Source organism: Triturus cristatus, chromosome 5_1, assembly GCF_964204655.1.
Source record: "Triturus cristatus chromosome 5_1, aTriCri1.1, whole genome shotgun sequence".
NCBI classification, from domain to species: domain Eukaryota; kingdom Metazoa; phylum Chordata; class Amphibia; order Caudata; family Salamandridae; genus Triturus; species Triturus cristatus.
In genome coordinates, this window is record NC_140587.1 from 483,937,199 (window position 1) to 483,962,280 (window position 25,082).

Genomic DNA, 25,082 nt, shown 5'->3' on the forward strand with positions numbered 1-25,082 from the left:
GGCAGATTGTTGAGGGCTCCCTCGACCTCTCCCCACTATCGAATTTCCCTCAGGAAGATATGGGTGAAGAATACCACACAGTCACACCTACATTTCCGATGGTGTCTTTGTAAGCCTTAGAGGCAAATGTTGGACTCTAGTCCGAATGGAATGTGCCAACTGTGTATGTCCCAATGAAGACTTGCAGGTGTTTGAGAACAGTTTGGGCATCAGCTGATCGCTGTGGCCAAACCCATGGGAATCAAAAGCAGGAATCCACAACAACCAAGATGAATTTGTAAGCCCCATCTGATTGTAAGGGGCCTCAGTGTTCCAGATAAATACAAGCAAGTGGCTTGTTTGAGATCAACAGAGGTGTTTGTGGCGGACGTACTACAGTGGAACCCTTCATCTGCTGGCAGTACAAAGTCCTTAGTTTGTTTAAGAAGACCTAGCCACCAATAGCATTGCTGCAATAGTAAAATTGTAGCTGCCACTCCTGCATGTGCAGCTGCTAGGCCCTCATGTGCGGCTAGTATTAAACCTGACCTGCGATTTGAATTTAGTATTATTCTATCCCCCACTCCAGGAATATGTTGAATGGTATGTTTTGTGCACTTAAATGGTAGGAGTACTTTGCTGGAAAGCCTTTTGACAAGAGGGTGTCATCATGTGCAGTATTGATAACCATCATAATGTCTCTATCTATTCTCGTACTGGGACGAGTAGTTTGCACTGTTGCTTTTGCTGCTTCATCAGCCAAGGGATTCCCTGCAATGTTTATTTCTGCATGTTGATGACTCAACGTGTTAATCACATGAGTACGTGGCAAGCATTCTTTCAGCTTAGCCACTTGTCCCCAAAGCACTTTGTGCTTTATGGTGTATCCATTGGAACCTCTGAATCTATTCTGGCTCCCGGAGTGTAGATATTCATTGTAAGACTGGACTCAATAATATGAATCACACACTATCAGTGTGGGGAATCCGTATTCTCTAGTGCCAAAATTAGAGCTCTGAGTTCTGCCAACTGTGCTGTGCAATCACCTGGTGACTGTGGTAGGTCTTTTTAAGCTAAAATTCACAATGCTGCATTCTACCCTTAACAGCGGCGCATGCTGCTGAGTATTGCAGTTTTGTCCCTACAGCAGGCTGTGCAGAACAGTCAATATAGTTTATGAAATCATGCTACTTAACAGACATAACTTAATTCGGCAGAGGGTATTAATTTTCATATTGCAGATATGCTTGTGTTTGAGGTGTAGAATAAAATCTGTAGTCTACACCTGTTGTAGTGAGAGAGTTGCCCAAATGGATCCATCTTGGATGTAAAACTTTAGCGTTGAGAACGCTGGCTTTCATGACAGCCTCTAAGGCTGGTACTGTAGTCATGACAATTATTAGTTTCCCCTGAGCCAGTGCTTTCTCTGTCACCACAGCAGTCTGTACTGCCGCAGAATCTTTTCTGTCATTGCAAAATGCATCTCAGCATTGGTGTATAAATGCAATTTACATCCAATTGGGTCAATGTCACCTTCATTGAATGTAACCAGGGGAGAGGAGTTGGCCTAACGGCTAGGGCGGTGGACCTCGAAGCTGGGGAACTGGGTTCGAGTCTCGGCAATGACGCTGAATATCCTGTGATTCTGGGCAAATCACTTATTTTCCCCGTGCCTAACATAAAAAAAGGAATGTGTCCTCATGTAATGCACCTGGTGCCATGTAAAGCGCTCTGATACCCAATTTGGGTCAAATTCGTGCTATATAAAACACTGTAAAATAAAATAAAAATAAATAACAAATTAAAAAAAACTAGGTAAATGACACAGTTCACCAGGTTTGTGGTGTTTTCATATATATGTAAGTGTGTTGAAGCTAGCATGTCAACTTGTACTGAATGTGAAATCTGTGTGTGTCAAGTGTGTGATTGAAAAATCTGGACAAATCAAGACGTAGAATGGTTAAACCCACTCTGTGTAACCTGGAATGTAAGTTCTGCTAAAATTTAGGAATCCCTATATTTTTCTTCGATATGTTTGGTGGGTGCAAGAGTGCATATTTCTCTAAGAAGTGCGTCACTAGGCTTTTACCTTCAATTGACAGCTTATGTCCCAGAAACAGGACGTTGAGGTAGGCAATCTTTGATTTTTTTAAGTTGAATGTGTTGCCAATGTAAGAAAATCCCAAAACTATGCGATCTACTCTTTTCAAGTGTGTAGAAGGGTCATCATCTGTCAAATATATGTCATCGACATAGGACAATGTCTGGTCGTCAAATTCTTGTAGAAGTTCTGTTTCCCGTGTTCAGAACAGCTCGGGCTATTCTGATACCCCTGGGGCAAATGACAGAACTTTTTTTGAGTCCCAAGCATGCTGAATGTGGTCAAGTACCTTCCTTCAGGTGCTATATTGTGGCAGAAAATCCATTTGAGATATCTAATGTTGGTTTATATTTTTTTACACATCATGTTGTTTTTTTAGTGCTGCGTTGAGCGCGTTTTGTACTGCAAATGTAGGTGTAGTTGTGTTTAGATGTCTGTAATCTAAAACTAGATGATATGAATGGTTTGGTTTCATAACTGGAAATTAGGAATTATTCTTAGGAGAGGTGCAACTTTTTATTACACCCTGGTATTCACGATGTGTGAGAATCTCTCTACCTTGTTTTTTAGCCTAAATTTTAATGGGCTATTGTCTTTGAGGTTGTGGGGTCGACCTAACCGGTATTACATGATAAGGGGAACTGTCATCTCACCCCACATAGTTGAGGTCTAACGCAGGATCCAGGGCTATGCCCACTTCTTGGTGTATAAGTGTTTAATTGATTGTGGACAAGGTCGGAAAAAGCAGGTAAAATTACTGTTTCTCCCTCTCTGTAATCCACCTTGAATTCAGCTGGCCAATCCTTTTCAGCCAAAAGAATATTGTAGCCAGATGACAAGTTCTCCCAAAAGAGAACATTAATGTATCTTGGCACGTCCCCTCCAATTGGAGTTGCATCTCATATAAGCGCTGCGCAATGCTCACCCTAGTATCCTGGCTATAGTCACTCAACGCTACTGCCACCACACAATCCATCAGGTTCCGGCAAACTATTGGGACTTCTGCTGCACTGTCCAGCATGGTCAGTGCCCATTCCCCACTCAGAAGCAGTGTCTTCTATATCCGTGGCATGCGTGACTTTACGTTCTGCTACCTTCTTCTTTTTGAATTGAGGTTTTAACTGTTTAGGTTTGCCTCCCTTTTTAGGTTGAGCATTCAAGACCTCTTGTATATACTTTAGTATATACTTGTATGTGTATGTACTTTGTGGGCTCTGGAGATCAGCCCTAGGACTTTTCTGCTTCCGCCTAGGGACATTTTTTTCTGTTCAACTGCCTCTATTTAACTGTCTTGATATAAAACGAACAGCAGAGGTCCATAAATACCAGAAATGCTTTCTGCTTAGGGACTTTCTTTTTTTAATTTTTCTGGCAACTGCCAGCAGAGGTCAGTAAAATACCAGAATCACTTTAGCATTCTCTAGATTCCAGTCCATAGAAATTGTCTTCCACGATCACCCGTAGAAAAAATAATATTATTTTCAAATCTTTTCAGTGATATGACCACCGAAGGCCCTGATTTTAAATCAGAAACAGAGCTTTGGACTATACCATTTCCTGCTGAAAGGCGATATTTCTCTCCATGTGTTCCCATACCTGGCGTGTCACGCAGTTTGGTGCTTACTTTCTCTCCATGTTAAAGAACAGTAGATGTTTCAGCACCCAGGCTAATGTGCGGCATAGCTAAATACATATAAGGTCCTAAAGGCGAGACTGATTGGATTGCAAATGCTTGTTTATTATGTGGTCAGAAGAGTGTTGTTTGTCCTTCAGCTTCAGGTAATCTTTTGCTCTGCGCTCTGACCTTCCACCTCTTTCTGGTAATTTCTCGGATGTACCCTGAAAGGAATGAGATGAGCATGTATCAGTTTCTTGATACCTGTCAGGCATCATGGTTATGCAAGTGATAAAGCTTTTCAGAGGCCTCCTGTTGATGAGATCTGTCCTGCGAATTTGTGTTTTCTTTATGTTTCTTATTATCTTACTTCTTCTTAGAAGAGTCGAGTGATTATTTTGAGTTATTTTTTTCAGAATTACTCTTAATTTAAGTTTTTGTTGGTCTGGCTCCCAAATTATCTCTACCTATGGATGCAAAGGTGTCTTCAATAATTGTAGGTAACTCTCGCTCTTGTTCTCTCGGAATTAAGTTTGTGAGTCATTGGCGTACCACCAATGCTAATGCCGGATAAAGTGGCAAAATTGCCCTTCAGTTTCAAGCGCAAATGCAGGCCAGGGGCTGCTTTGTACTCATTTTGAATCTGTTTGAGCAACTCTGGCAAAACAGCTAATGAGGGTATACCATGAGTACTGGTACATACTGCAGCGAAGACTGTGCTCCATGTGGTGCATCCTCCACAGGGGGAGCCATCCCCATTGGCAAGCATACTGTAAGAGGTCTGTGTTTTTCCTGGGGTCCCATATGGGGAACCATTGCCTCAAGCTAACTTGTTTTTTGTGCAACCCTGAACTGAATTTTCTCCTGTCTAGTGGGAATTTTACCCATCACAGCATTGACAGCCTACGGACTAATGCCTGGTATAGCCAATTGGGGTTGTACAGCTTCAGCAGTCCTCGCAGGATTTACTGCTATTGTTCACATGCCGAACTGTGTCAGATTTCTTTATATTCTGACTAGACAATTATATAATTTTTGTAATTGTTCTGCTGTCATATTAGCTACATTTGGGTGTGTGGTGTGTAACCAGCTAAGACTGACCATGTTGCTCCCTCACTCCTGAGGGGACCTAGTCTACCTTCTTCAGTAGTATGTGGTAGAGTGCCTTCAAACCAATAGTAAAGTTCTTGATAAGTTAAGGGTATTTCTAAAGCTTTGCAAGCTGTACAGTTATTTGGAACCTCAATTGCAGTGTAAGTGTGGAACAATCTTGAACAATTGTTTGTGTGGGGAATGTAACCCATGAAAAGAATACCTCTATCCTAAATGCTTTGTGTGCCTCAACCAAGAAGGTAACATCCCCACCCGCAAGTGTAAGATCATGTTGTAACAGCTTCTGAGTAACTGCATGTCTGGAGTTCTCAGGTATGTTTAATGCTGCCAGGTTAGTCATAAGAATATGTTGTAATTCAGAGAGGATACCCCTTTGGGGAGAGCCTTAGAAAGGTTCAAGATTGAACAACATACGGCCAATACATAGGGTTGACCTACTCAGCTGAGGAGGATTTTTCCCTAACAACACGGATGTCTCCGGTAAAGAAGTGAGTAGGGGTCTTTGGGTATACAAAAGAAAACTACTTAGATGATCCATTAAATAAGAGCCCAATCTAGAATGTTGGCAGTGCCATGTCGTATGGCTTGTACCACCTCAGTAAAACTGTGCATTTGTTGAACAACATAAACTTCCAGATTGTGCCAAATTGATTCTGTGAACACCCTAAGGATATTTTGGTGTAAATCCCTGCAAGCCCACAGTGCACCATGTGACACCTAACTTTACAGTGTAACAATGTGTGTGCAACCTTAGAACATGTCAACCCTGATCTCCCAACAAGATTGGGGGAACAAATCTAGAACCCTTTTGTTTGGGCTCTCATGCATATCCAAAGAAATACTCAAGAAATGCCCAGCAAGGCATTTCAATATGTATGGAAGCATTGTGATTGTTATATAAAATACATGAGTTGTGATAGTCAATAGAATGAAAAAGATTAACATTTCCACCATTGTGATAAGGCAGTGAATATATGCAGAAATATAAGCACTGTGTATAGCGTACTCCTAAAATACCACACTTAAGATCCAAGGGAGTCGCTCACACCAGGGAACATGTGACTCCGTATCTGAATCTTCAAACTCATAGAAGATACGTTCTGCTAAAACTGGGGTTGTGTAATAAGTGCAAAGGGAAGAGAGCCCTTTTAAGGACAAGAACCCTCACTCACCCAAGGGTGACATGCTTATCATTGGGCTCTCTCCGCACATCGGAGACGCAAGGTCCCAGATGTGGGCTACGACTCTCCACCTAGTGTAGTGGATGGAGAGGAGTTGAGGTGTTTTCAGGCAAAGGGATGCCACAAAGTGGTTTTGGTGAGTGAGGGGCAGAGTGCAATGCACTCTGCCCTCACTCACCAAAACCACTTCCCTGTCCCACTTCCCCTTTCTCAGCAGTGTAATATAATTCCTGTTCTGAAAGATTTGCCGTATCGTTGTGGAAAACCTACAGAGCTCTCCCTAAAGTGCAACTCATAAAAGATATGGGCATTGATGAATCCAGAGCACAGTAGTAATGAGTGCTAATTGAAAGGAGTCTAGATCAAAATTCATTAATGCACTTTTATGTGTATGTTGGTTTGGACCGGCTAATGACACAGTTTGAAAATTGATGGTGCAGTGATCACTCTTGATAATTGTTTTGCTGCCACTGTCTGACTTAAGTCCTTTTGATGCCTAGTTTGGCAAGTGGTGTTTGAGCTCCATCACTAATTAATGGAAATTAGATGCTTTGAGGTTAATAAGGAGGGATGAGCTCTGGTGCAGACTGTGTTTGTTGCACCAGGTGTGAAGATTTCCTTAAATACAGAGTTTTGTGTGTTTGAATGCAATATCTGAAATTGAGCCCACAAGAGCATAAGAGAAAGAAGAGAAAGATGAGTTGAGTCGAGGTGATTGATACATGAAAAGGGAGGAGGGGCAGAGAAGATCATGCATGGTGCACAACAGCCAAGTAAGGATTTTCATTTGAGGGTTCTGAAAGGATGAGAGAACGGTTGAGACCGCTATTTAGTATATATCCGATTTGATCAGACAGTAGGTTATTCCAGGACATCATGAAAAGATGGAAGATCTCTTGTGCACATCGTGTTTCCTCCTTTGTTCCCCCAAATTCTAGATTTCCATGCACTTTTATGGTGAATTTCGGAGACCATCAAATAGAGGAAATACATTTTAATGGACCCAACACAGAATAAAGGGTTCCAGACATTTGATAACTGTACATTTAAATTTAGTTCGGACACATCTGAGACCACAGCATGATGTCGGCCTGAATTTAAGGCTATGATAGATTCCTTCAAACAACATGGAACACAAGCAACTTTGATTCAGCAAGCAAAACTTAAAGTCTTGTTTGAGAGACAATTTTGTGTCTTTGCTTCTGTGGATCAAGCCATCGAACTTTTGCAGTCCGTTATTTAGAAGTGGAGAGGTAAAAGAGACTCTTAAAGAACTTTGAAGACCATTCTCTAGCAGTGGTGGCCCACCATAAAGGGATCACAGATGTGATATATTCTTTTGGGCCTCTTCCTTATTGTCTTTGCTCTTTTGCTTTTTGTATTTTTTTTCTTTCTCTCTCTTCTTCTTTAATTTTATGTTTCCCCTCCAAGCGGGGAAAACTTCAGAGTAACAGGCTGCGGCAGCGGTTGCTGACGGAAAAGCAGTCATGTGTACGAGTCCAAGGCACCCGGCTGGGGGAAAGGGAGGTTGGGTAAGGGAGGGATTCAAGCAATCAACTATTTTACAACTAAAAAAAATGCAGCTACGGTCATAATGTTAAACGCAGAAAAGTCATTTGACCTTGTTGAATGGTAACTTTTATTTGCTATTCTGCTTAAATTTGCCTTTCCACCAAGTTTCATTCCGCTACTTCAAGATCTTTGTTCAGATGCAAAGGCCTATATAACCATTAATAATAGAACAGCAGGAAAAGTTTTCATTAGACGGGGTACCCATCAAGAATGTCCTATGTCTCCTATTCTGTTCTCCCTATTTATTGAACTATTAGCCTGTGCTATTCTGCAAGATCACAATATTAGTACCACATTGCCATAGTGGCTAAACTTAAACTTTATGCTGACAACATGGTTTTATAGCCAGCAAAAATAAATGTTTTGCACATCTATGCAAATATAAATGAACGTACGCACTTAGACCGCTATAAGATTAATCATTCAAAATCCGAGGCTCTTCTTTTTAATTGCTCACCAGAAATTCTGCCAATAGCAATGAAAGCCTATTACCATCCAGCTCGTCCTATTAGATATCTAGGATTCTATGTTTCCGCAAAGATTGACGATCTGTTCACATTCAACTACACTTCCACACTTTCGAAAGTGTGTGATTTCTGAAAACAATGGCAGAATTTGCAGCTGACAATTGTAGGTGGGTCACCATGGTCAAAATGAGCATCTTACCATTATTCCTATTTTCTAATATTACAATTAAAGTCTCACAATCCTTTTTTGATGCATTCAACTCAGAAATACGACATTTTATTTGGCAAGGGAAGAAGCCAAAGCTTTAAATTCAGGCTATTCAACTGGATCAGGAGGAAGAAGGATTGGCACTTTCTAGACTAAAAATATATTATCAGGCAGAACTCCTAGATTGGCTCAAAAGAGCAGTAAAAAATATTTTGAGTGACAGTTGTTTTTATTTAAACATCATGTTAAGCATGTCCAAAATCGATCTTTTTGCATTCTTGAAAAAAATAGCTGCCTTATTTAAAAGCAGTCCCTGACATGGTGGTCTGCTGAGCCCAGCAGGCCACCATCCCTGGGAGGGCCTGTCATTCCCAATGGGCTCGCCAATTGCGAGAGGCTCATTAATATTCATGATCCTCGCAATTCGCCACCCCATTGGGAATTGCAAACTGTGTTGTGCTCTGTACATGAAGACACTGGTAGCCATGTTGTAAGTTTCTAAGTCTTCTTCATTGGTTCCAGTTCCAAATGATATCAGTCTTAGTTCAGCCATGTACCAGCTCCTACACCAGCCCCACCAGGAGCAGCCTGCCCAGCTGCTCAGCCCATCTCCAACTGTCACCACTCATCCACACAGGCACCCAGGCATTCTATTCATCACAGTCACACCAACATTCCTTTACCATCTCTCACTCTGGCTGAGCAGCTAGGAAGACCTAGGCTGATTACAATTAAATGTAATACTCAGGATATAACATTATCCCTTTCCTTTTAAAATTAAAACAAAGATTACAATACTAAAGCAGAGAACTATGCACAAAAGAAGAAGTAATGTTCGTAACTCAAGGATGCAACTAAAAGTAAAACATCACAAAAGAGAGAACAATGCAAATAAAGAAAAGATGGACAAAATACGACATATAAAACATGCATCAAAATCCCCCATCCTCTCTCATGAAGATTAAGTCATATCAAAGCGTGAAATAAATGATCAAATCACAAACTATGTTAAAACACAGAGAAGCAGACTAACACTGCGTACTTTTGGGAAGGAATAAAAATTGTCAAGTAATTTAAATTACAAACTAGCATTAACCCCATCCTTCCCCATGAATTTTGAAAATAAAGTAGTGAAGGGTGCACACACCCACGACAAACACCCGAGGCCAGAAACAGACAACAAGGGTGAACCAACACTACAGATACACGTGCACCAAATATGGACCACATAGAGGGCACACACAGTGAGGCGCAGGGCGACTTACACACAACCACATCTGAAGCGCGGGGCGACTTATACAGGACAACACATGATGCGCAGGGCGACTTACACACAACAACATCTGGAGCGCAGGGCGACTTATACAGGACAACACGTGAAACGCAGGGCGACTTACACACATACAAACAGACAAGACGTGCAGCGCAAGACGACTTACCAACACAACACAAAGAAATGAGAAACCACCCACCATGACCAGAACCACCCTCAAGTGGGAATAACATGTGATGTCCACCCACCAGGAGACTATGATGTCCCAACCATTGCAATCTCCTGAGGCGGAAGCCGGGAGACCACCGATTTTAAAAAATTGTTTTCTCTTGTGTCACCATTTATAAAATTGTATTTTAAAGCGCACTCACCCGTCAGGCACCTCCGCAGCGGGCTCGAGAAACGCCTAAACAGCGACCCCTTCGCTGCACCGAACGAAGCAAAAACTAACTTTTTGCCGCCATTGACGGCGAGGAATCGAGGCCACGCCTACCTTAGGCCACGCCCACCCGCCACAGTATAAAACGCTGCCGACAGCGTAAATCAATCAGAACCCTTGCAATCTCCTGAGGCGGAAGCCGGGAGACCACCGATTTTAAAAAATTGTTTTCTCTTGTGTCACCATTTATAAAATTGTATTTTAAAGCGCACTCACCCGTCAGGCACCTCCGCAGCGGGCTCGAGAAACGCCTAAACAGCGACCCCTTCGCTGCACCGAACGAAGCAAAAACTAACTTTTTGCCGCCATTGACGGCGAGGAATCGAGGCCACGCCTACCTTAGGCAACGCCCACCCGCCACAGTATAAAACGCTGCCGACAGCGTAAATCAATCAGAACCCTTGCAATCTCCTGAGGCGGAAGCCGGGAGACCACCGATTTTAAAAAATTGTTTTCTCTTGTGTCACCATTTATAAAATTGTATTTTAAAGCGCACTCACCCGTCAGGCACCTCCGCAGCGGGCTCGAGAAACGCCTAAACAGCGACCCCTTCGCTGCACCGAACGAAGCAAAAACTAACTTTTTACCGCCATTGACGGCGAGGAATCGAGGCCACGCCTACCTTAGGCCACGCCCACCCGCCACAGTGTAAAACGCTGCCGACAGCGTAAATCAATCAGAACCCTTGCAATCTCCTGAGGCGGAAGCCGGGAGACCACCGATTTTAAAAAATTGTTTTCTCTTGTGTCACCATTTATAAAATTGTATTTTAAAGCGCACTCACCCGTCAGGCACCTCCGCAGCGGGCTCGAGAAACGCCTAAACAGCGACCCCTTCGCTGCACCGAACGAAGCAAAAACAGAGGGCCCGATTCACAGAACAGACTTAAGACAAAATCCTAAACTTAGTACCATTTTGGTATTCACAGAATGCACTTACTACTTCTGGTATTCACAGAATGAACTTACTACTTTTGCGATTCACAGAATAAACTTACTACTTTTGCTATTCACAGAATGGATTTAAGACTACTAACTTTACGTCCGCACTCGGGCCGGAAATTCCGGCTCGGAGACGGAGCTTCCGGCCCGGAGGCGGAGCTTCCGGGCCGGAGGCGGGGCTTCCGGGCCGGAGGCGGAGCTTCCGGGCCGGAGGTGGGGATTCCGGCCAGTGGCGGAGATTTAAAATCTCCACCTCTGGGCCGGAAGCTCCGCCTCCGGCCCGGAAACCCCGCCTCCGGCCCGGAAGCTCCGCCTCCGGCCCGGAATTTCCGGCCCGAGTGCGGACGTAAAGTTAGTAGTCTTAAATCCATTCTGTGAATAGCAAAAGTAGTAAGTTTATTCTGTGAATCGCAAAAGTAGTAAGTTCATTCTGTGAATACCAGAAGTAGTAAGTGCATTCTGTGAATACCTAAATGGTACTAAGTTTAGGATTTTGGCTTAAGTTTGTTCTGTGAATCGGGCCCTAACTTTTTGCCGCCATTGACGGCGAGGAATCGAGGCCACGCCTACCTTAGGCCACGCCCACCCGCCCCCTTTCCCACCTATAAGGATGTGCAATCACCGGACGCGCAGCGGACGGGCGCAGCGGGCGCGCCGTCAGCGCGCCAAAGGCGCGCCAAAGGCAAGCCCGTCTGGGCCCGTCCGGGCCCAGCCGGCCTTAGGCCCAGTCACTCTGCCCCTTCCAGACCGGACTTACACCCGTGAGGAATTATTAGCCTTAAACATCAACAAACATCCCTCCTGTTCGCATATCTTGAAGGGTGATATGCAATACTCCGGTTGCAACCTCTGCTATCCCGCCGAACAACCCCCGGCACCCAAGGGCTTGCTCCTAGGCCTACTTAACTGCAGATCGCTCGTGAAACATTCGCACAAAGTCAACCTCCTAATCACAAACCACGTCCTAGATATCTTGTTTCTTACGGAAACCTGGCTCACTCCGAGCAGTGGCCCCGACACCGTCCTAGCACTCCCCCCCGGGTACTTCATGTGCTCATTGAATAGACCTGAGGGCAGGGGAGGTGGACTAGCCATAATCCTTAAGGACGGCTTCACCTGCAGAACATCTGATGGTAACATCAAGGGATACGAAAGCTGCCACTATACGATACACATCTCTCCAGTTACTTCACTGTCAGGAACACTGGTATACCGCCCGCCTGGCAACTTAGCAGACTTTCCTAATAAAATCATGGATCAGACTTCCATCAAATGTACGTCAACCACCAATTACATACTATTGGGAGATCTTAATGTACACTTCTTGGACCCGGCTGACAAACAGGCCAGTGAACTACTCCAAGACTTTGCCTCAATGGGCCTTGACCTTAAAAATCCTCAGGCCACTCATGAAAGAGGGCAACTGCTTGATCCTATCCTTTCCAATATCCCCGACCTGAAAACCCTTGACCATATCCCCCTTCCATGGACGGACCACTTCCTGGTCCCCCTCGTATGGGATATTACCACTCCGCCCCCTCAACCCCCCAAAATCAGAACGTACACCAGGCGATGGCAGAAACTGGAACCAGACGACTGGGCAGCTAAACTCAGGGAAAACGTCCCTGACCCCTCTCTTAACACCGTAGCAGGGGACAAAGAATTCAACACTTGGATCACCCAATCGCTCGACGCCATTCTGCCAAAAACTCACTCTCTGAAACACATCAAGAGAGTGAATCCCTCACCCTGGTACACCCCGGAACTCAACCTCCTGCGCAAGGCTTGTAAAAAGAATGAACGCCTTTGGAGGAAGGAAAAAACAGAAGGAAAAAAAGAAATGTTCCGTACCTCTATAAAATCTTACAAAAAAGAGCTCCGTAGCACAAAAATCTGCTTTTACGAGAACAGAATCAGAAACGCGGCCAGCTCGGCTCAAGAAACGTACTCTGTTCTTAAAGAACTCATTCACGCCCCCGATCCCCCACTTAAATCTCTCGACCCCAAAGAAGCTGAAGCCAAATGCAACAACTTGGCCACCTTCTTTGACGAGAAGATTCAAAAAATTCTCCTTGCTATACCCTCCCCCGAACCGGCCCATTTGGACCAGGATCTTACTATCACCATCTCAAATCCCCCCCTGCCATCGGCTAGCCCTCAACCCTCCCTGGACGTCTTTGGCCCTGTAACAACGGAAGAGGTAGGGGCAACCTTGGCTTCAATTAAAAGTGGTTCCCCCCTCGACCCTGCACCCCTCCGCTTCCTGAAAAAGGTATCAAGTACCATCATCCCCCCCCTCACGGCCCTAATCAACTCCTCCCTCTCGGAGGGCATAGTCCCTCTTAGCTGGAAAGCAGCAGCAGTTAAAGGCCTTTTAAAAAAACCCTCCCTAGACTCACAGGACCTCTCTAACTACAGACCCATCTCCCTTCTCCCAGGAAACAGCAAAATCGCAGAGAAGCTGGTCCACAAGCAATTATCACTCTACCTAGAGAGCAATAACCTATTAGGGACCTCCCAGACAGGGTTTCGCCCAGGTCAGGGCACAGACATCGCCCTCCTGGCAGCAGTGGAGAAGGCCAGAAGCATTCTGGACACGGGAGGATCAGTGGCAGTGATCCTCCTGGACCTCAGTGCGGCCTTCGACACTGTAGACCACCCCACCCTAATCCACCGACTGGGAGAAGTTGGACTGAAAGGTATGGCTTTGAAGTGGATAAAATCCTTTCTATCAGGACGTTCCTTCCAGGTACGGGAAAATGATAGCCACTCACCCTTCATCCCCCTCCGATGTGGAGTACCGCAGGGCTCTTCTTTGAGCCCTACGTTATTCAACGTTTACATGGCCCCACTGGAGAAGAGGGTCAGTTCATTCGGCGTATCAGTTATCAACTACGCCGACGACACTCAGCTGGTCGTAACCCTTTCACACCCCCACCAAGCCCCCTCAGACCTTCACGGCTGCCTCTCCGAAGCCCACCGATGGATGAATCTTTCATCATTGAAATTGAACGGGTCCAAGACAGAGATACTGTTGATGGGCCACAAGGGGCCCTCCCTGCCACCTCACCTTTGGCCTAGCTGCCTAGGTAATCCTCCCGCACCCAAGGACGAGGTCAAAAGCCTAGGTGTATGGATCGAGAAGGACATGAGCTTTAAAACTCAGGCAAAAAGGACGGCAGGGACATGCTTTGGCCTACTCAGAGCCTGCAGGAAGATCTTTCCCTTGCTCCCCGAAACCGCAAGGAGGCTCCTCATCCAGGGTCTAATTCTGGCAAGATTGGACCACTGTAACGCCATCTACTTGGGAGCCCCCGAAACCACCCTTAACACCCTGCAGAAAGTCCAAAACGCCGCCGCCCGCCTACTTACGGACACACCGGCAAGATCCTCTGCTAGGCCAGCGCTCAAGTCTCTCCACTGGCTCCCAGTCAGAGAAAGGGTGGTCTTCAAGGCCCTCTGCCTGGCCCATAAAACCCTCAACAATAATGGCCCTCCCCTTCTGAAAGAACTCCTAATTCCCTACAAAGTGGAGAGAGATCTCCGTTCTAGTGGAGAAAATCTGATCTCGGTTCCCAGAGTCAAAAAGGCCAGGACCGGTGGCCGTCGTTTTTCGGTCCACACGGCCAAACACTGGAACCGCCTACCACGGAGACTCAGGACAGAACTGAACTACCTCCAGTTCATAAAAACTCTAAAGACTCTTCTTTTCCCACAAATATAATCCCGTCAGACGGCAGAAACCTTTGGAGATTCAGGTTTAGCGCTGGGATGCTCTCTGAGTTACTACGCGCTTTATAAAACTATTAAATAAATAAATAAATAAATAAAAACAACTTAAACTGTGGCCTCACGAAACATGAAACTTTAGAAATTACAAATACAATTCCATCTATTGTAGAACACTAGTGACCTGTGCTCCACGCCGGTGAGCGACCACTCACCCGAGTTGTGCCAGGAAACAAACACCCTTGCGTAAGAGAACTCAATTGAGAACATGCCTAAAAGTAATGATAAACATAAAGCAAAACATGGCAGAGATGGTGACTAAAACACGTATGACAAAAATGTACCATGTTACCTAGTAGTCAGATATAAATCCTCAACATGTTGAGTGTAAGTACACAAGCAACATCACACTGTACAGACCTAATACAGTTGACTTAAATATTACTTACAAAATGCCACAAAAAAAAAAAAAGGGCATGAATCTTTCCGGCACCGCAGCAATATGCCATGGACATTGGGACAACACCAGACACAGTAACATTGGCAATAGGATCTTCCGACCGCAGACTTGCTAACAGCCCATTTATACCAACAGTCAAAGTATATGATGTGCGTGTCACCGGGATAGTGTTAAAAGACTTCACTCCAAGAACAAACATGAGCAGGACTCCCTTGAAAACAGCATCAACCAGTCAACCTCATCTGCGTCTCCTCCATCCGTTTCTCCAGCCGAAGAGAAGCAAGGAAACAAAACTATGCTGCCACTCACCACCCAAGCTGCCTCCAGATGCCACAAATCAAATGGCAAACCGTCCTCTGAGAATGCAAAAATGATCCTCCAAATCCGCTGACACGATGGTGGACAAAAACGAAGTGACTGTGAGAGAGACATCTCACCACATCGAACCTGCTGCACAACCGTCAACAGCAAAACGTGGTTGGCAAAACAATGGTAGCCAAAAGGCAGAGAGCGCCAACCCCAAGATGGCCGAACGTTGACAACGTCATGCCGGATGGCTCCCGGCGTTGCTGTGCTGCAGAGCGTCCATCAGCAGCTGACGGTGCCTCAGGGAACAGGACGCAACCACGGTGCCATGGAGACAAACGCACGTACCTCATGGAAGGTAAGAGAGCGCGTGCAGCAGATGGCTCGTGCCTCAGTTTTGAACTAATGCGCAGCAGTTGAACTGCCAAATTAGCTTAATGCTAGTAAAAGTGGCTAATAGTTCGTACAAGTGAAAAACAGTGAAAACATGAAATTGGCTCACCTCCTAAGTCTTCATAAATCAAACTTTGGGCACTTGCCTCCGCGTCCAGCAGCACAACATGTAGCTAAGAGCCATGTAAAAACTCAACACATGTTTCAGTACTCCCACTGGCATCGTGAAAATAAAGCACAGATCGTGCCACTCCTTGTGCAATGTCTCACCATAGAATTAAGTAGACTCTTGCACACTTCAAGCGTGTGCACAGCAGAGGCACGTTTGATGAAGACCGCCGCAGCTTGCCACAAAGTAAAGACAAATGCATCCTTTATACTTGTCCATGAAAGGACACAATTCCTCATGCTCCAAGCACAAGGATGTAGAAAAGGGAAAGCTCCAGAAAACACCAGACGTGTATATCCATTTGGATGTGGAATTGAACTGAGTCTTTTGTATTTCATAGAAATGAATAGATCCCCAGGCACATTACTTCTACTGCATTCAATGTGCATACTTGTACTTTCTATTTGCCAACAAACGCCAATGTTTGCAGAACCACACCGCTCCTGTGTGGCAGCTGTGAAATAGTTTCACTGAGTCAATCCATAACTCCCATCTGTGCAGCCACAATTCCTTTGCGTAGTGGATACATCCATACGGCAGATTCAAAAGGAAGTGGTAGGGTGAAAGTCAGTCCATTCATACCCTAACATACAGACCATACCTGTGGTCAAGTTCATGGAGCAAGATCAGGCAAGACACAGGTTGGGGCCGTCTGGTGACAGGGCACTGGTGGGGCTGGCTTGCCTTTTACTCTATTCTGCTTCAGGTATTTTTCTTTCTTTTTTTCTTTGTAGTTGCGCTGGTTACAATGGTTTCTTAGTAGTCTCTAGGTTTCTGTACAATCCATAAGTACGCTTGGGTCCAGGTCCGCTCATCGCCAAAATTATGTTGTGCTCTGTTCATGAAGACACTGGTAGCCATGTTGTAAGTTTCTAAGTCTTCTTTATTGGTTCCAGTTCCAAATGATATCAGTCTTAGTTCAGCCATGTACCAGCTCCTACACCAGCCCCACCATGAGCAGCCTGCCCAGCTGCTCAGCCCATCTCCAACTGTCACCACTTATCCACACAGGCACCCAGGCATTCCATTCATCACAGTCACACCAACATTCCGTTACCATCTCTCACTCTGGCTGAGCAGCTAGGAAGACCTAGGCTGATTACAATTAAATGTAATACTAAGGATATAACACAGTGTTAAACACAATGTTGTACATGCAAATAGCACCTCGCAAATGTGAATCAATTTGCGAGGTGCTATTTGGCAGGTCGTACATCTGGCCCTCTGTGCCTTCAACTAATTCTACCCATTCCGAGGCCAATACCCTAGTCTATTGCTTAATTGCGAGTGGCAGAAACGTTTGCTTTTACACACAGTACAACCTTCTTCTTAAAACATGCTCCTGGTATAACAACACTTATTATTAGGGTTAGTGAATGATTTAAATCACTGGAAACAATGCACACATTGATCCTGTGGTGACTGACTCAACACTTGACTACTGCAAATTGCTTTACCTGCAGTTCCAGAAGGCAATCCCTAGACAAAGGTTCAGAAGCATGCTGCCATGTTGGTCCTAAGGATAGGCGATGGAAAGGCAGAGAAATCTTGCTAAGATCACTCTACTTGCTTCTACAGGTTATTGTAGAAATGAAGGAAAAATTGGTGAATCAAAAACTTTAAATTTATAGTTACCAATGATCAGTCAAATTAATCCACTGTGCGAGCTGGACTTGCCAAGCTAAAGAACGGAAATGGAAACTGGACGAAAAACCTGCATAACCATATATGTTATTTCACCTCGGTTACCACCACCTACCCCTTATTTCCAGTGAATATTGTAAGCACAATGAGCTGCTGAAATGCAGCATGAGCCTGCTATATTAAAATGCCATGAAGCCACAAATAAAATACTTTGGTGAAAAACACCTGACAAACTTTAATGCAATTGGTGAAAACACCTGACAAACTTCATTCAAATAAACATGGGGGCAGATTTACAAGCCCCTTGCTCTGCCAGTTTGTCACTTTCTGTGACGCACTGGCAGTGCATTACACTGCCCCATATTCACAAGGACAGGGCTTTTCTTGTCCTTCTAAATACGTCACTTTTACATGCAGCACTTTCCGTGAAAGGGGCATTCCATGGGTGTTGCTGTGGGCGTTCCAACGCAACACCCATGGAAGCAGACACATTTCTAGATTTATGAGGATTCGTAAACCTGGAAATGCGTCAGTATGCTACTCAAGGGTGGCGTAGCGAGGCGCAACGAGGAGAAATGTTTTTATTTCTCCTCGTTTTTTCCTCTTTCAATGCGTGCTGCATTCTACAGCGTGCATTGAAAGAGGAAAATGCCTGTAGTGATTGTTTTTGTGCAGTACGGGGCCCCTTCCTGCTCAAAAACAATCTCTCCATGTCAGGCATCCTTACACCATGGTGCAAGTGTGCCTGCGCCAGCCCATTGCAGCTGTTTGTGCGCCAGCACAGGGGAGAGCACAGGAATGCGACATATCCTTGTAGATATGTCGCATTCCTGTGCTCTGAAAGTTGCGCAGCGTGGCACAGCCAAAGGGCTTGCTGTGCCACGCTGCAGCACCTTCTTGCAAATGTGCCCCAAGGTGCTTACCAAAGAAATCCTGAAATGACTTACTTGCATGACAGTACGAGCTAACTTTTCCAGTGCCAGTATTCCCATTTAATAACCATGCTTACCTCATTAACCAGTACTGCAATTTCTATAAAGCGGGGATTGAGTAATGTATTTGTGCATTTCATCATGCTGTTTAAAAGCCCTTACGGCATTATACGCCAGAAGAGTAATCCTTCAAAACGTGTCCTTATTACACTCCTATGCTGTTTGTCTTCCTTCCTTTATTAGCTCCGGTCAAAAAGAAGGCGCCTGCTCCGGAATCCCAGCCACCAAAAAAAGAAGAAGATAAACCGCCAAAAAAAGAAGAGGATAAACCGCCAAAAAAAGAAGAGGATAAGCCGCCAAAAAAAGAGGAGGATAAGCCGCCAAAAAAAGAGGAGGATAAGCCGCCAAAAAAAGAGGAGGATAAGCCGCCAAAAAAAGAAGAGGATAAGCCGCCAAAAAAAGAAGAGGATACAATAAAGGAGCCGGAAGTCGTGCCAGAAGAGGAGCACTATTGTGAAATGTTGTGTTGCAGGTTCAAAAAGCGGACGTTTAAGGAGTACTTGAAGAAAGTTAAAGTTCCAGAGTCCATTGATTCATACACAGGTAAACCACACAGCTCTCGAAGTAGCCTGAAATCCGGAGGGCTTGTTCCTCTGGGAAAGAAGTGCAAAACGTTAGGACAGGGTTACTTTTATTTCATTACATTTTTTAAATTAATGTTCATGAGTCCGCATGCAATGTAAAGGAGAATAACTGTTCGTGAGAACTGGTTTTTTTTTTATTTAAAAAGCTTAAATAGATTTTCAGGTATTTGAGAGTAAGAAAATAATATATTCGCTGTGCAAGTAGGTGGCAACATAGAATATTGCATACATTGCATTTTTTAGGTGAATATTGATTATCAAAATATTATTGACCAAGGTAATCTTTTCTCAGCAATACACTTACTCTGCACCACCGGATGGTTGCCTCCTTTTTGCCGGCCATGCCTGTATTTTTAAGTCCAGACCGGTAAAACATATTGAGGTAAGCACTGAAATCAGATATCATTTTTCTTCCGAAGCATAAGCTTAAAACAGCTAAAGCATATAGAAACCAGTTAAAAAGTAAGAGGGGGGTGGCCAAGATGGCGGCCGGATAAGACGTGTTTTGCGGCCTCTCTGGCTCTGCCAAAACAATCCCTTTGCAGTCGCCTGCTCTGCGCCTTAATCATTGGCAGGAGGGACGAGGACTGGGCTCCAGGGCACAATCGGACCCCCTGGGGGTGCGGAGAGCCCAGAGATCCAGCGCAGTGCACCCTGGGAGGGAAGAGAGAGTTGTGGCCTACCTGGTGTGGAGCATGGGCGGCGGCTTACGGCACGTCAGTTCCGGCCATAGCAGTTGCCGAGGTGTCCCCTGACCCCCCCTGTGCTGGGGCCACTCCTGCGGGGGGGGGGAGACTATTGAGAGCGAGCGGTGGCCCGAGGCAAGCGAGGCCTGGGCCCCTCTTGGCACATAGGTCAGGCAGATAGATAGAAGCGCTCACGGAGGCGGGGAGGAGTCCAGGCTCCTGGAGATAGAAAAGTAGAGTGTGGACGCAGCTGGGGCCCGCAGCACCTTGATCTAGCTCAGGCCTGAGCGTACTGACTCTGGGAGAAGACGCCCCTCTGCCGCTAAGAAAGGTCGCCCGAGGAAGCACCCTTAGACGGCACTAGCGCACTGAATTGCAGGGTACACATAAACTGCATAGTACACCTGACCACACAGCCCCGGCCCCATTTTCAGCGGTCAGGGCCTCTCGCCAGCAGTGGGCTCTTCTCCGCTTAGCACTAGACTCAGGCGCTGAGGGGTAGGGGCGACATGCCTGTGGATCATATTTGAGTGGTGCCAACGCCTTCCAGAGTGAGGGATCCTGGAGCGCGCATGCTCGGCCAGGCATAAGGAGGTAACCCCCACACCAGGCCCATACAGCCTAGACGAGAGCCAAGGGGTCAACAGCACCAGGGGCACAGGGGCCTAAGGCCTGCTACGCACCAGCCGAGCTATAACAGGAACAATGACGAGTGACAGGCTGAAAAAAGAGTGCTCTGTTAGGGAGATGCTCCTAAAGCAGTCCACGCAGGGAGCCACTGCGAATATGGGCCAAGATGAGGAGGGGCTGCTGGGAGGACAAGAGGCAGCTGATGCCCCAACTACAAAAGCCTTTGTGACTGCGCTATTCACATCCTTGTGTGCTAACCTGCAAGAACTCAAGGGGCAACTCGCAGCCTACCTCAGGGAAGTCAAGCGCGATGTTGAGGAAATTGGCGACCGTGTGGTGACACTTGAGGAACACGAAACAGGACGGGACAAAGAAATGGAAAAGATGCCGTAGCAAATCCTCAGGCTCAAGGACCAGCATATTGAGCTACAGGGCAACGCGGAAGACCTGAAAAATCACTCCCGCCGCAATAATGTGCTCATTAGAGGAGTGAAATCAGGCACAGAGGGAGAGGACATTAGGGAGTTTGTTTTTGCCCTCTTTCGCTAGGTATTGGGTGCCGACCACACAGCCCGGATCCAGATTGACAGGGCCCACCGAGGAGGGTTGCCAAGAAGGTGCAAGGCTCAGCCACCGGACATCTTGTTGTGTGTGCACGATTTCCAGCTGAAGGAACAGATCATTAAGAAGGCGCGTGATGCACACCCCTCACAATTCCGTGGTCACTCTCCAACACTCTTCTAGGATCTGCCAACGGGAATTTTGTCAGATTACGTTACACCTGAAAGAGAAAGGAATTGCATATTCCTGAGGACATCCTTTCCGAATCATCTTCCGCTATGAGGACAAGCTGAGACACATTCGCTCACTTCAAGAGGCCAGGAAAGTCCTGGGAATTGCGAGACTTATGTCCCCTGAGAAGCAACGCAAACCCCTAGAGGGTTCGAGAAAGAACAAGCCCTGCTGGAAGAAAGTGGGGAACTCCTCATTCTCCCACAAACCGGACACAGCAACTATCACCCTGTTCAAACGACGGGAATTTCATCCGATCACGTTACACCTGAAAGAGAAAGGAATTGCATATTCCTCAGGACATCCTTTCCGAATCATCTTCCGCTATGAGGACAAGCTGAGACACATTTGCTCACTTCAAGAGGCCTGGGAAGTCCTGGGAATTACGAGACCTATGTCCCCAGAGAAGTAACGCAAAACCCTAGAGGACTCGAGACAGAACCAGCCCTGCTGGAAGAAAGAGGGGAACTCCTCCTCATTCTCCCACAAACCGGACACAGCAACTATCGTGAAGGAAAGAGAAGCAGTAATTTCCTTGCTGACCACTAGCCCAGTCAAGTCGTCCCCCAGTTGAATGCACAGAGAAAGCACGATGAGCACAACCCTGAGGCGGAGTCGGAGACCGCCCTCGCCTACCTTTGAAGTACTGCCTTGGGCTCCTGCTCCCTCAACTAGTACTACCTAGACAAACTTTTGTCTTCAGGGAATCTTGCTTTTGTTTCATCTTGTTAGATGGGAGAGTTTCTATTGTTCATTTGCTTCGGGTTTATATATTTTTCGGTAACCTGCACTGGTCATGGGGAGGCCAGCTATGCGAAGGCATTGCATTTGCTACACTCTCTGACTCACCCCCCTTCACCCACCCTACTCTGAGTATGCCCCTATACTTCACTTAACATTGGCTATACCCCGTGAGTAAGGATCTCAGGGTAATATGCCTCAACATACGGGGCCTCAATCGCCAGTAAAACACTCTGCCATTCTTTCCTTGCAGGAGAACACTGAAGGTGATATCTGCATGTTGCAGGAAACCCACCTATAATCCAGAGCCACAGCCGCATGCGCACACTTCGATTCCCACATCAATACTGGTCTTCAAGTGATGCAAAAACAAAATGGAGAAGCTATCCTGTTCAGAGCAAAATTTGAAAGGAAGGTCCTCTCAACTCTATATGAGGTGAAGGGGAGGGTTCTGGCACTTAGACTTCAATGGGGTTCCTCTCTCTTCACACTAATCAACATCTACATGCCAAACACGCATAAAGAACCCTTCATTATTAGGAACCTCCTAGAGAGGTTAGCATCGCCTGATGCAACGATTCTAGTGGGAGGCGACTTCAACTTAGTAATGGATAATGTCAAGGATCGCTCTTGCCAGAGGTTTGTGCAGGTAGGGGCACTCTCTCCAGAGGGTAAACAACAGTTCAAAGATAATGGGCTGCACGATGTCTGGCGTCAATGACACCCAGAGACACAAGACTACACACAATGCTCAGCTGCACACAAATCTTATGCGCGCCTCTACCACTTCCTAGCCTCCACAGCGCTGCTGCCTAGGGTGCAGGAGGCAACTATAGAGCCACGATCCCTGTCGGATAATGCACTGATCACAATACCCATTCAACCAGATGAGGCCAGCCACAAACACGCAAGGTGGCATCTTCGGGAGGGCCTGTTGCAATCACCAAGCACGGTAAAGGAGATACGCATAAAAATTGCAAAATACATACAGCACAATGACAGGGAGGACACCTCACTGGCGGCGATCTGGGAGGGTCTTAAACTTGTAGTGAGGGGGGAACCTAGTGCTGTATCATCCCCTACAATAGAAGGCACTGGGAAACACGGCAGAACATAGAACAGGAGGTTAGAGAGCTGGAGGCTATACATAAGCGCACAGGTGGGCCAAGGGTATGGAGAGAATTGGAGAAGAAAGGGCTCCTCCCAAAGCGCCTAGACCTAGATAGGGTGAAATACACTCTAATGCACAAATTTTACCTGAGCAGCGACAAATGCGGGAGGTTGCTCGCACAGAGGCTTAGGGCTAAAACTATGGCGGTGGCTATACCATCGATTAAGAAGCCTTCGGACGAGGAGGTGCACTCTAACTCTCAGATAGTGGAAGCACTCATGTTATTTTACCAGTCTTTATATACTGAAGATGACGCAGGGCAGCAAGACGCTTGCCCGTACCTGGAGGCAAGCAAATTCACACGTCTCCCTGGGACCCTGGCGAATTAACTCGATGAGCCCATATGTCAGGAAGAAGTTATCTAGGCCATTGCTAGGCTGAAATTGAACAAAGCCCCTGGCCCCGATGCGTATCCCACTCTGTTCTATAAAACCTTCTGCGTGGAGCTGGCGCCTTTGCTGACGCAGCTATTCAACTCCTTTTTGGAGAGCACTGCAGTCACTGACTCCATGGCAGAAGCGGTGATATCGGTAATCCTCAAACCTCACAAAGATTCCAGTTTGTGTGGTTCTTACCGCCCAATCTCGCTGCTTAACTTGGATGCCAAACTCTTCGTCGGAATATTGGCGGCCCGTCTGAACACATTGATGGCAGGCCTGATCAACCCCGACCAAGCGGAGTTTATCCCCACTCGCCAAGTGGGAGATAACACGAAGTGTCTCCTATACCTTATGGATAGCGTACATAGATCCCGTAAGGAAGCCTTATTTCTGTCAATAGACACAGAGAAAGCGTTTGACAGAGTATGGTAGAGTTACCTGTTTGACACACTCCGTTGCTTTGGCGAGCGCGTTATAAAATGGGTTCGATGTATCTATCAGGCCCCTCTGGCATTCATTTCAGTGAATGGGGCATCTTCGGAACCCTTCGCCATCGCAAGGGGCACGAGGCAGGGATGCCCGCTTTCACCCCTTCTCTTTGCTCTATACATGGAGACCTTTCGTCCAATAGATCCAGGACCATCCGCAAATACAGGAAGTACGATTTGGAGACAATATCCATAACATAAGCCTTTATGCGGATGATGTAATTTTATCCCTCTCAGAACCACTCACTTCTTTCCCCGCCCTCTTGACCGAGTTGGAGGCCTTCGGGGAAGTCTCGGGATTTAAAGTAAAGCTAAGCAAGTCCCAGGTTCTTAACCATTCCTCTCCTCAGGCACACAAAGAGCTCCTAAGGGAAAGATTTCCTCTGCAGTGGTCCAAACAACCGATAACCTACCGTGGCTCCTCCTGGCTCCAACGCTGTCAAAAACACTGGGGCTGAATTACTCTGCAGTGGTGGAGCAAACGGAGAAGGCCCTGGATGTGTGGTCAAGACTAAAACTGGCCTGGTGCAGGCGCATAGCAGCAGTAAAGATGCTACTGTGGATTCTATATATTTTCCTGACTCTACCCCTGGTTCCCCCTCCGAAAGATATGCGTGCTATACAGCTAGCCATCAACAAATTTGTCTGGGGAGGGAAGAAGGCGCAATTTCCATATGCCAAATGACGCAGTCTTGGCAAGATGGAGGAGTGGGCCTTCCGCTGGTGCACAAATATCTTCAAAACTCCCACCTCCGGTATATTGTGGAGTGGAACCGTCCACTCTCGGAAAAACATTGGACCTTTATGGATCAAGCAGTAACTGGAGCAAATATATGGAGGGAGGCTTGGCTTCAGCGTAAACTAAAGGCCTGGGGTCTCTACTTTTCCCCACTTACTGTGGGTACTCTAAAAGTATGGGATGCCGTGGCACTGACAATGGGCCTGATGACTTTCCCCTCCCTGATGTCCCCGATTGTGGACAACCCAGACTTCCCACCAGGCTGCAAATCTGAAGTCTTCCAGAGATA

The 25,082-nt window shown here is 46.2% G+C and overlaps 1 protein-coding gene across 1 annotated transcript in view; it reads left to right on the forward strand.

Annotated features, from left to right (window-relative positions):
* The window catches only part of CNGB3 (cyclic nucleotide gated channel subunit beta 3), a 966,824-nt gene that overhangs the window by 416,351 nt on the left and 525,391 nt on the right, over positions 1-25,082 (forward strand). Inside the window, exon 6 of the mRNA XM_085604101.1 lies at positions 18,766-19,125. Coding sequence (XP_085460227.1) covers positions 18,766-19,125 — 360 coding nt within the window. The remainder of the gene's footprint in view (positions 1-18,765; positions 19,126-25,082) is intronic.